The following is an 11139-nucleotide window of genomic DNA, read 5'->3' on the forward strand; positions in this document are numbered from 1 at the left end:
GAGAGAGATTTATATATGGATAAAACGTGACATTTAAACAGGTACAGAAAAATACACAAGCACAATGATTATGACTTTCCAGCTGTACTTGTGTAGGACTCCACTATTTTTAGTGTTCTTTGGTGCATCTTCTCTTTGTACCTTAGGAATAGTTTGTACAGTGCGTCAAGTAGGCACCAAGGCCTATTTTGATTAGCTTTTAAACTGACCAATCCGTAATTTCCTGTGCAATGAACAGCACAGTGCAACACAGTCAGCTCTGCCATTCTTAACCGTGGTGCCGAGCTCACGCTGTGCGGAGCAGTGAGCAGGAATCCTGCGCGCTATCACTTACTCCCCCTCCCTCCCTCCCTCCTGAGGTACACACATCTCTGTAAAGCACAGTGCATCCACCCAGGCAAAGCAGGTTATGGGTGGGGGGTTAAAGAATACAAACGATGAGCCGTTTCCTCCTTAGGGCTGGAGAAAATTGGCAAGAAAATCCAGAAACCTATGAGGACAGCTTCTACAAGCGGAGCCTGGATAACGATAACTACGTCTTCACGGCCCCTTACTTTAATAGTAAGTGTTGCTCTGGAACACGGCTTTTTCAATTCCTTTTATACAATGGATTCTACTACCTCCTCTGCCCCACCAGAACATAAGTTGAGAAAGCTACAGTGAATTGAAGCGGAGTGAATTGATTAATTGTAATTTGCAGCATTTATAAAAATAGTAGATTCTTTACTAATATTTTATCTGGTTCTTGCCCACCAAAAACAAATTTTCCAGTTTACTTCTTGAACATCTCTGAGCATCAGTATCCCTTACTCCCGTCTCCACAAAGGAGAACACTGGAGTTCTGAGACCTTCAGTTTTGTTCACGGTGGTTTCATAAACCCAAGGTCATTCATTTCATTCCACTCCTGCGGCTGTCCCCATATTTCGGCAAATGCAGTGAAAGGGAGACTCGGTGTGCACGTCTCACAGTGAGGAAGACGAGACAAAGGCAAAGTCACACCCCTCTGTGTGGACCACGAACACTGACATTGTGAAGGAAAGCACTCTCCACCGGTACCTGCTGAAAGCAATGCAGTTTCTTGATTTGTCTGATTGGCCTTTCTTTCCTTCTTTTTCTTTCTTTAGAAAGTGGACCTGGTGCCTATGAGTCAGGCATTATGGTAAGCAAAGCTGTAGAAATATATATCCAAGGAAAATTCCTTAAGCCTGCAGGTAAGCTTGCGCATTATACACTCAGACATGAGCAGAAGTAAATGTGCCCTCGGTTTTATATCACAAACTGGCAGCATTTCAGGAAACCTCAAAGTCCATGATATAGAAAAGTTTCCATAGAGTATACAGTTAGTAATTACGAAATTAAGGAATTGTTGCTATACACCATTAAATAATTTTCCAAGAAGTGACTCTGTTTATGTGCTATCCACAAATTGAGGTGATCAATTTGGTATTATATGCCAAAATTGTAAATCTTGGATTGATCTAGCCATTCTGTGCTAGAACTCTCTCTTACACTCAGATATGCCTAGGTATGTGGCCAAGGGCATACATTTTTGACAGTTTCATTGTGAAAAGTTTCATCACGGGGGAAAACATTATGGTATACATATATGTTAGACGACTGTATCTGTCAGAAAGAACTAGGTAGGCATCAAAACGTGCAATAAAATATGTGGAAAATGAATTTCTGGTAAGATAAATCAAGCAAGGAAACAAAATCAGGAAAACGGCATCAGTGAGAAAGGGGAGGTGGGCGGGGGTGAGAGAAGAGGACCCCTGAGAACCGTCCCTTCTGCTCATCGTATGAGCAGCGTGGTTTAAAGTGTGGAAAGGAGCTCAGGGAGAGTCTGGTAGGGCAAGGGGGGTGGTCTTCCCGATTCTGAGAACACATCGTCAGCCTCTCCAGCACCGCTAGCCTCACGCATGGCCTCCTGCCCTCGGTTGCAGCTTCGCCCACTGCTCTGTTTGCTGCCTGTGCACTGGCAGTTCCCCACACCGTGCACCCACCTCCTCCGCCCACTCTGCTCCCTTTCAGGTGCCCACTGCCTGACCCCCTGCCTCTCACTGCAGCCCTGAGATAACCCTGCCACCGTTGCTTTGCTCTGTAGCCTGCAGGATTAGTAAACGAGCACAGGGTTTTATGAATATAAATTAGGGTTTGTGGAATAGTTTAAGAGCCAGTAGCATTATTTCTTAATGAAGACCCTAGGATATATGGCTCTGTAAAAACACTGTTTTCAACTCAGCATTTACTTGTTGTTATATAAATCACCTAGACCAGTGGTGACGAACCTGTGGCACATGTGCCACAGCTGGCTGTTTGTTATCATTGAAAGCTCTAAGAGGTTCACCATCCCTTTCACATAATGAAGAAGTTATTATAGCTAACTGGGCCTTTCATTCAAATTAATTTTTTAGTTGTCGGAATTAAAATTGATGTGAATTCCTGGATAGAGAATTTCACCAAAGCCTCAATCAGGGATCCGGTAAGAAATTTTTTTTTCTTTATGGTACACATAACATTCTCAAAATTCAAAACGATAAGCTCCCTGTAGAGAGGCAAAGTAAATTTTCTCCACCACTACATTGAAATAGAAATGCTGATGCCTGTTTATTCACACTTTGTTTTATTTAGTCAATAATATAAAATTTTAAGTTTATAATTTCATATGCTAGTTTAGATTTCAATTGATTGATATTTTATAATTTTAAGTGTAAAATTACTGGGTTTTTTTTTTTCTGGTGCTGGGGTTCAAACTCAGGACCTTGCCTTTGCCAGGCAGGTGCAGTGCCACTGAGGTACATCCCCAGCCCTTGAAATTACTATTTTTATTTGACCATGCTGTAATCTTATTTTGTACTAGACAAATTACTCCAAAATATCTACTTAAAACACGGCAGTAATAAATATAATTGAAATCTACTTTTTAAGTGGGATACCTGTATTTCTGTCTTTCAGTGCGCTGGTCCAATTTGTGACTGCAAAAGAAACAGTGATGTAAGAATGCTCTTTAAAATACATTTAATGGCAGTATGTTCTTTTATTTCTCTTGCTTGTTGAGACTTCACAGTATTGATAAAAAGATGTAGGAATTTTTAATTAAGTGCTAAATTCTATGAAAACATGTTCTGATTGCTAGATATTAATTTAAACATTGTATTTTTAATTATTGTCTTTAAATGCTTCTTTTTAAAATATCCAGATAGTATGGGAAGGCAAAAAATTCCAGTCGATGTGGGTGGCATTCTCTTCACTTCCGTACACTACTCTTGTGCATATTTATCTTCAGCTGTATTTCTCTATGAGAATTTCTCACCAAAACATCTTGTTGGTTCCCAATGCCTTCTTCTCATCCTTTGAACCTTCTCTGAATTTTTTCCCACAATTTATAGTGATGGGAAAAATTATGATAACTAGATCCTGGAGTCACATAGTTTATTATAATGTTTGACTTAAGGCCTGGGTTTCGCATTGTCATGTATTATTTTCAACTCTGGGAAATTGAAAGACAGTGTATAGGCTTTGTTCAAAAATTGAGGGTACTCTAATTAGAATACATAAATTATTCCAAAGTTAAAAATGATTGATGAAGACCAGTGCTTTTCCTCAGATCTTTTTTTTTTGTGCCTGTGGATTGTTTCCAGCGGATGGGGGGAATTCGTGTCCTCTTCATCTTTCCTATATCTGAACAAAGCAGCAACCAACAAATTTAAATTTTTAGAAATCATCCACTCTGCATAGAGTATGTAGTGGCTATTCTTAGAGCAAAAGTTTTAGGAGACTGCTTCTACATTATGAAAGCATAATTTACTGTGTGCCCAACTCTGAAAACAGTGTTGGAATTCAGATTTTATTCAGTAATAATTATTACCTTCATTTTTATTTAAATTTGGTGGAGTTTTTGTCCTCTATTGCAGGATAAATTCTTTTTTCTTAGCTATGGGAAGTTTTTTTGTTTTGTTTTGTTTTGATTCCTCCTTTTTAATCTCCAATTATCCAATCAAATGTGTTTAGCACAAAAATATGATATCTATAATCTTAATACTGCTTGCTTTCATTCTTTAATCTATGAAACGTATCTAAAATGATTTCTAAAATATTTCTTGTCAAAACCTTACGTTTTTAAAATACTAAGTCATCAACTATTTTAGTCTGTCCAACTTCCTGGATCAAGTGTTGACTTGAACTGGTAAAAAGATCCCCTGATTTGTTCTTGGGGTTTGTCCGGCCAAGCTGTCCTGAGTGGAGGGTTGACGCTTTGTCATTCACCAGTCCTGGAGCATGACACAAAACTGTGTGCGTGCTCACACTTTATTTACTCGGTGTGTCTGGCATGGGTGCTTGACAGAAGAGAGTCATTTACACTCCCTCTGGCTTTGCTGCATGGATCTTCTCGCACAATGCGCTGATGTTAATGTGCCTCTTATCCTTCCTAAAGAGTTCTGACTGCTGCATTTACTTCGATAGGTGATGGACTGTATGATTCTAGATGATGGTGGATTTCTTTTGATGGCAAACCATGATGATTATACGAATCAGGTATGAAGCTGATGAGAGGTGCGGGTCTCCAGCATGTGTGTCCCAACAGATGTCTCCAAATGTTAGAGAAGTCGATACACTGTTTTCTTTCTGTCACAAATAAATTCTAAAATGCTTAATATAATGTAAGCCATTAAGAAATCCATGCCAAACCCAGCTTTTCTTCAAGCTTATTGATTGATTTTATTTCTTTGATACCAATAGTTACAATTAAAATGTGAAGTCAGGCTTTTAATATGACATGAGTTTATTTCAGTCTTTCCTACATCGAGGACATTGTCTTGTGTTAAACATTTGCCAGCTGAGGGTGTCTCACACGGTCGGCGGCTGGCCGGCTCAGATGCAGTGGTCAGCTCCCCTACAGATGGGCAGCTCACTGAAGACTTGAAACAGAGCAGAATTAGCTGCCAATTTATTTCATTTTGGAATCTGCATTTGTGGCTTCTCTAGTTACAAAGAGACAAGAGCAAAGATTCTCTGAGCACTGGTCTGCTTTCGCGGGTAGCAGCTGTGCTTGCAGCGGCTGAGTCTTTCCTGCGCAGGAGCTTCTCCTGGCCCTCTGGCCCTTGAAGTTTTTTTGTTGTTGTTTTTTCTATTCTGGCCACTCCCTCATTTGCCTTTCGTGTCACTTCCCCGGGAGGCGTTTGATATTGTGTGTTTGCTTCTGTGCTCCACTGTATGTACTAAGGGTTAGGAGATATTTGGTGCATGGTTATTTCTACAGCAAAGCCTTCACTGCGGTTAATAACTGCCGTCCTTTGTGGTACATTCAAGGCCTGCTGATCTGGAAAAATACCACCTCTCACTCTGACCCCCTTCCCCTCTCCCCAGCATTTCACTGGGCCTGGGAAGCTTAGTACCAGGATGCTAAGTACCAATGCTTAGTACTACTAAGTGCCGCGTCCATTCCCAGCAAGGGCGCCCAGGACAGGCTCTGAAGACCAGAGTGCTATGTCCGTCCTTTCCACGGCCACACGGGCTCTGGCTGCATTTCCCCTTAAGCGTTTCTGTTCTCTCAGGTCCGTTGCTTCCCGTGATTCCTTTTCACAGGGCTGGTTCAGATACGTATCCCTGGCGTACTTTAATACATGTCTTGAAATTTTAATACATGTCTCCTTTATCAGATTGGCCGGTTTTTTGGAGAGATTGACCCCAGCCTGATGAGACACCTGGTTAATATATCAGTGTACGCTTTCAATAAATCTTACGACTACCAGTCGGTGTGCGAGCCGGGCGCGGCCCCGAAGCAAGGAGCAGGACATCGGTCTGCACGCGTGGTCAGTAGCCCGAGGGGGTCAGTTCTTGTCCTGGGACGCGCAGCGCAGGACAGGGCACTGACTTTCCCATGGTGTTTTGCAGCCCTCCATAGCAGACGTGCTGCAGATCGGCTGGTGGGCCACCGCCGCCGCCTGGTGAGTCCCCCGGCAGCTTCCTTGATCTTGAACAGAACGGTGCTGGGAAAGAGTAAGGTGCTGGGGGAAATACGAAGCTTGTGAAGCGTTAGCTGTTGTCATGGGCTTTATTTTCATTGCTTCGGGCACATGTTGGAAATACTGATCGATGACCGCGTGGAACTTAATTCTTAAAAATGAATCCAGGGCTCCAGCAGATTTCAGCCTCTGTGGAGACTTCCTGATCTACGGTTCTGTCGGGGCTCCACATTCATTCATCTTTCTTTACGTGATACGCAATGTAATATTCTCGGCTAATATCCACATTGGATGTCGTCACTGCTCCGGCTCATGGAACGCTGACCTAACTCTTTAGGTCCTTACCATTCGTGCAGGGTTGGCACGGGCTAGAGGCAGCATTTGCTGAACTGAGCCCAGTTCTCCCCGCTCACTCTGCCCTCCTCCGGGCGGTGCCGCCAGTATTTTGATTCTGAGAGGCTGGAATTCTTGGTGTCCAGGATTCCTGATCTCCCTCCTTGTCCTATCCTGCTGCTCCTCTGGGGACCGTCACCCTGCTCAACTCGTTCCATGAAGATCAGTCTATGCTGTCTATACCATTAACAGTGAGATTTCTCAGCCGCATTTAAGTTATCATTTCATTTATCAAGGCGGCAAAGAATATTTAAATTTAAAACCTTACGTTTCTGCAAGCTTGTATTTTATGATATGATGGTGATATCTGTGTATTGGTTTTACATGGACTTTCTGTGTCAAATAGAGATGTCAAATATTTCATCCTATTTTCCGATCAAAATCTACACCCCACCCCCATTTTTTAAGCTAAATTCTGTTCCAGAAGATGCGGTTCAGTGGTCATTTATTTTAAAACCGAACTGTACCCTACCACGTGCACTGTATAGAACAAGCAAATATTATTCCATGAAGGTGATAGGCTAAACAGCACATTCTATAGTGTGAAGTAAATAGAAACTCAAAGCATTATAATACAAAGTCACTTTGTTTTATCACAGAGTTTTTTAGAACTAAAACAAGGAGAAAGTCTGTATGGAAAGTCCTCTGCCTGGCAGTGCTGGTGTTCCTTTCTCTGAGTTAACACTCCTGCACCATAGTACTGTGGGTTAGGCCTTTGAACACATGGCTGTTCCCAACTGGGTCTCTCAAACCTCTGCCTTCTTTCACAAATTAGAATGCTTTGTCTAATTCAAGACGTAGGTGTACCAATGATGCTCCTAAACCGTCAGTGAGTGACTTTCAAATGGGTGGAAAAAATATTTTTTATTTGTATGTTCACATATAAAATGCTCAAGGTTTTAGTATAAAATTCATAGAGGAAGATTTCTAGATTTTTCTCAGTTACTCATTTTAAAACTCCAGGTCTGTTCTGCAGCAGTTTCTCCTGAGCTTGACCTTTCCCAGGCTCCTGGAAGCAGGTGTGTAACGGCCCCATGTGGTCAGTATCATAGCAGTGAAAACTTTCACTGTGGCCATAGTGAATTTAGCTCAACAAGTGTGTGTGTGTGTGTGTGTGTGTGTGTGTGTGTGTGAGGGGGAGGAGGGAGAGAGTGTGTGTATGTAAGAGAGACATCATCCATTTGACACTTCTGTCTGGTGAATTTGTGAGAAATTTTATATTCACGTTGTTGTCCCGTTTCATGGCTATCGTGTTAAGTACCTGTTGGTACACTTTGGGTGCCTCCTAGGGGCTGGTGGGAGGCCACACAACACAAGCCCCTGACGTCTTGTGGTTGGAAGTAGACTGGGGTGGCTGCTGATCTGTGTCTTGACTCTCACAGTGGAGATGGAGGAAGAGGACTTCAGCGCCCCTCTGTCCAAGCAGAGCTGCATCACTGAGCAAACCCAGTACTTCTTCCACAATGACAGCAAGTCGTTCGGCGGCATCCTGGACTGCGGGAACTGCTCCAGGTACCCCGCTCCTGCCCCTGGAGCTGCCAGTGCCCAGCTGCAGTTGCATTCATAAATTTCATGGGGAGTGATGGGGACCATCATTGGGCTCACAGACGGGAGTAATTGCTTGAGTTGAAAATGTCAGAGATCTCCAGCTTTTTTGAAGGTTTTAAAAATATATAATATATAAAAGTCTACGTTTAATAAGTAGTAATTCAACTGCACTTATATGGTCAACATAATTGCCTATTTTAGACCAAACAGAAATTTGAATATATTTACTGTGTTTTTCATCTAAAAGAATCCATGTTACAATTTTTTGACCTAGAGAATATTTACATTAATTCTAATATTCTAATACAATTAGTGTGCATTATTTAATAATTCTGAGCCAAATCAGTTTCGTTTTACATACGGTAAAGTTGGTTTACAAAAGGAGAGTTCTTTGGTTTGTTTTTATTTCTAGTCCTCTCTGACATGAAGTATTGAATGTTATCTTGACTTGAAATTGGAGAATCTGGGAAAAGTTTAATTTCATATAGTTGTGGTTAATGTTATTCAGTCAGTGTTCATAAAACATCTTTAAAGTTTTTGTGATGAGATGGAAAATGTAATTGGTTGGAATGGAAAAAAGGAGAAAGGCAGGAGGGGATGTTGGAAGGTTTGAAGGGAAAGTGATAATCACGACTTCCAAGCAGAGCTGAGCGGCTGGTCATAGGTAAGGAGGCAGAGTCGGACGCTTTGTTTTGAGAGTTGGAGGCAGGTTGTCCCAAAAGCAGTGTTAACAGAGAGGAGGGGAATTTGAGCAGCCTGAGGTGAGCTGGATGGTGAAACTGCTGCAACACTGAGTTGCTGGGGATTCAGAAAGGATGCCTGTGACAGTCACAATTATTTTCAAGAAAGGAAGGGGTTGACCACAACTGCCACGGATCGTGAGGAGACACGGCCGGTGTGTTTTATGACGTACTGTGCAAGCCGCTATGTCGGCAGAGGAGTAGAGTATAGAAGGAGAGGAAAGGCAGGAAGTCAGCCGTGAACTCAGAGCAGAGGCAGACGGAGCTGCCTGGAGGAGGGCGTGTCGGGCTGTGGAGTTGGAGAAGGGGTGCTGGATGCCAAGCGTAGCAATGCATACTTAAAGAACTAAGTTAAATTGCAGGGTAAAGATCGGTATAATGGGAACATCATTTGAATCATGCTTTCTGATTGAGTTATATGTTCATTTCGCTTGTTTTATGCTTGTGTCCCAAATCAGTGTGTGTGTGGGGGGTAAAATTGTACTTTGAAACATGTATAATCACAGAATTAGTCTGGTAGTGATATTGTTCACATGCTGATGTTGGTTACAGAAAAGGACAGAAAGAGACGTAGGCATGGCTCAAAGTAGGGATGGCGATTTGAGCCCTGGATCCTGTCTGTCTGTGCTGTGCAATCTGGGACTCACTGCATTCAAAACAGTGGTGTCTTGGTCGTATTTATCATGTTCCCAGTGCTCAGCAACTCTAGTGCCCACAGTTTGCCACATTGCGAGGAGCAGAAGAAACACCTGTCTCTGGGTGCCTTCCTCCAGGTGTCATGGATTGAAACTGTTCTGCCCTTTGCTTGAGAACATTTAGCACGTTTCTGCCCCAATTTTCTATCTACAATAAGGCTACTTTGGAATATTGTAAGTGACGTATACCACAACTCCTTATGCATGTAAGATGAACTGTTTTTTTTAAGTTTCAACAAGGAAATAGGGCTTATTTTACAGAGAGCTAACACAAATTGCTGTAACAGATGTCTTACATATGACATTTGTTCTTTAATATTAATTTGAGGGAGGTAATAGGTTCATAGTATTAAATACAAAGAAAATAATCTTTATTTTTAAAAGTGCACTCATGCTTTGTGTTTCCATGTCATATTTTGTCACATAAGGATCTTCGAAGTATTTCTGTTTCTTTCCCAGAAGATATATTCATTTCACATGACCCTTTGGCACTAATCTTGCAGAATCTTCCACGCAGAAAAGCTTATGAACACCAACTTAATGTTCATAATGGTTGAGAGCAAAGGGTCCTGTCCCTGTGACACTCGACTGCTCATCCAGGCGGAGCAGACCTGTATCCTTTGACTTCAGAGATGTTCGGAACAGAAAGCAGTGTGTTTGTGACTTGCTTCCTCTGTTTTCGCTTACAAGGAGAAATGCTAATCCCAGAGTTCTGTGGTCAGCTCAGGGAGGAAGAATGAATGCTTCGCCAGACACTGGGTTTGAATGTCAAAGTTGCTTCTGCTCCTCAAGCACTAGGAGAAGAATTCAGTTCCGTTCTGTACTTTACTGCATGCTGGATTTGATTGTGTTGTATGAAAGTAATGGCATAAGTATCTCTTGCTGGACTGGATAAATAAATAGCTTTCATTCTATCACTTTTAATTGCATGTTGTGGGAAAACATGACTTCTTCTTCCTTAACGAGACTCCAGCTGATGGTCCAGATCCCTGTGATATGGTTAAACAACCCAGATACCGAAAAGGGCCAGACGTCTGCTTTGACAACAGTGAGATGGTAAGACAACACGTTCAGTGATTAAAGTTCCAGAAGTAAGTGGCTGTTGTCCACCAGAATTTAGGCTATAAATTGCAATTTTATCTCAAACGTAAATGCACATAAATGCTTTAACCATAGATTTTCTCATTAATGATATTTACTTGCTGGTAGGTAGATTAGTTTTCAGTTCCTAATTTGTCACGATTACCATAAATTTAAACAGTTGCTTCTGTCTTGTCCACAGAAATTGTACTTTCAAACACAACTCCATCGATCCACTGTATTGCATGGCCATGAGTCTGATTTTAAAGATTTTCTAATGAAATAACACATAGTATGTATACACACACACACACACACACACACACACACACACATACACAGACACACACACACACACACATATATATATATATATATACACATATATATTGCCTGCTTGCATTTATATTCAGAAGTTGAAAATGTACTATTTTTATAAAAATATTCCTATTGGTTTGTGCTTTGTCTTCATTAAGTATGTTTTTTAATATTTTTTATTAAAGATTGCAAAGATACATGATAACAAGAAATGAAGATACTAAATAAAAATTTCAAATATACATATATATGACAGCAAAAAAGGATATGAAATAAAGAATTTATGTAACACAGACTAATCGAAATACATTAGTTTGATATGATCTTCAAACATTATATTCTTTCTCATTTTCTTATAATATTTTTGAAATGATGTAATTACAAATAAAACAAAGTTA

General features: G+C 41.1%; 1 protein-coding gene across 1 annotated transcript in view; it reads left to right on the forward strand.

Moving 5' to 3' along the window:
• The window catches only part of Cacna2d1 (calcium voltage-gated channel auxiliary subunit alpha2delta 1), a 339947-nt gene that overhangs the window by 316582 nt on the left and 12226 nt on the right, over window positions 1-11139 (forward strand). Inside the window, exons 28-38 of the mRNA XM_010636710.2 lie at window positions 458-561; window positions 1126-1212; window positions 2416-2483; window positions 2957-2995; window positions 4466-4537; window positions 5662-5814; window positions 5897-5949; window positions 7324-7379; window positions 7743-7872; window positions 9847-9956; window positions 10317-10399. Coding sequence (XP_010635012.2) covers window positions 458-561; window positions 1126-1212; window positions 2416-2483; window positions 2957-2995; window positions 4466-4537; window positions 5662-5814; window positions 5897-5949; window positions 7324-7379; window positions 7743-7872; window positions 9847-9956; window positions 10317-10399 — 955 coding nt within the window. The remainder of the gene's footprint in view (window positions 1-457; window positions 562-1125; window positions 1213-2415; window positions 2484-2956; window positions 2996-4465; window positions 4538-5661; window positions 5815-5896; window positions 5950-7323; window positions 7380-7742; window positions 7873-9846; window positions 9957-10316; window positions 10400-11139) is intronic.

Source organism: Fukomys damarensis, unplaced genomic scaffold (genome assembly GCF_012274545.1).
Source record: "Fukomys damarensis isolate Sample0158 unplaced genomic scaffold, DMR_v1.0_HiC HiC_scaffold_4, whole genome shotgun sequence".
Taxonomy (NCBI): domain Eukaryota; kingdom Metazoa; phylum Chordata; class Mammalia; order Rodentia; family Bathyergidae; genus Fukomys; species Fukomys damarensis.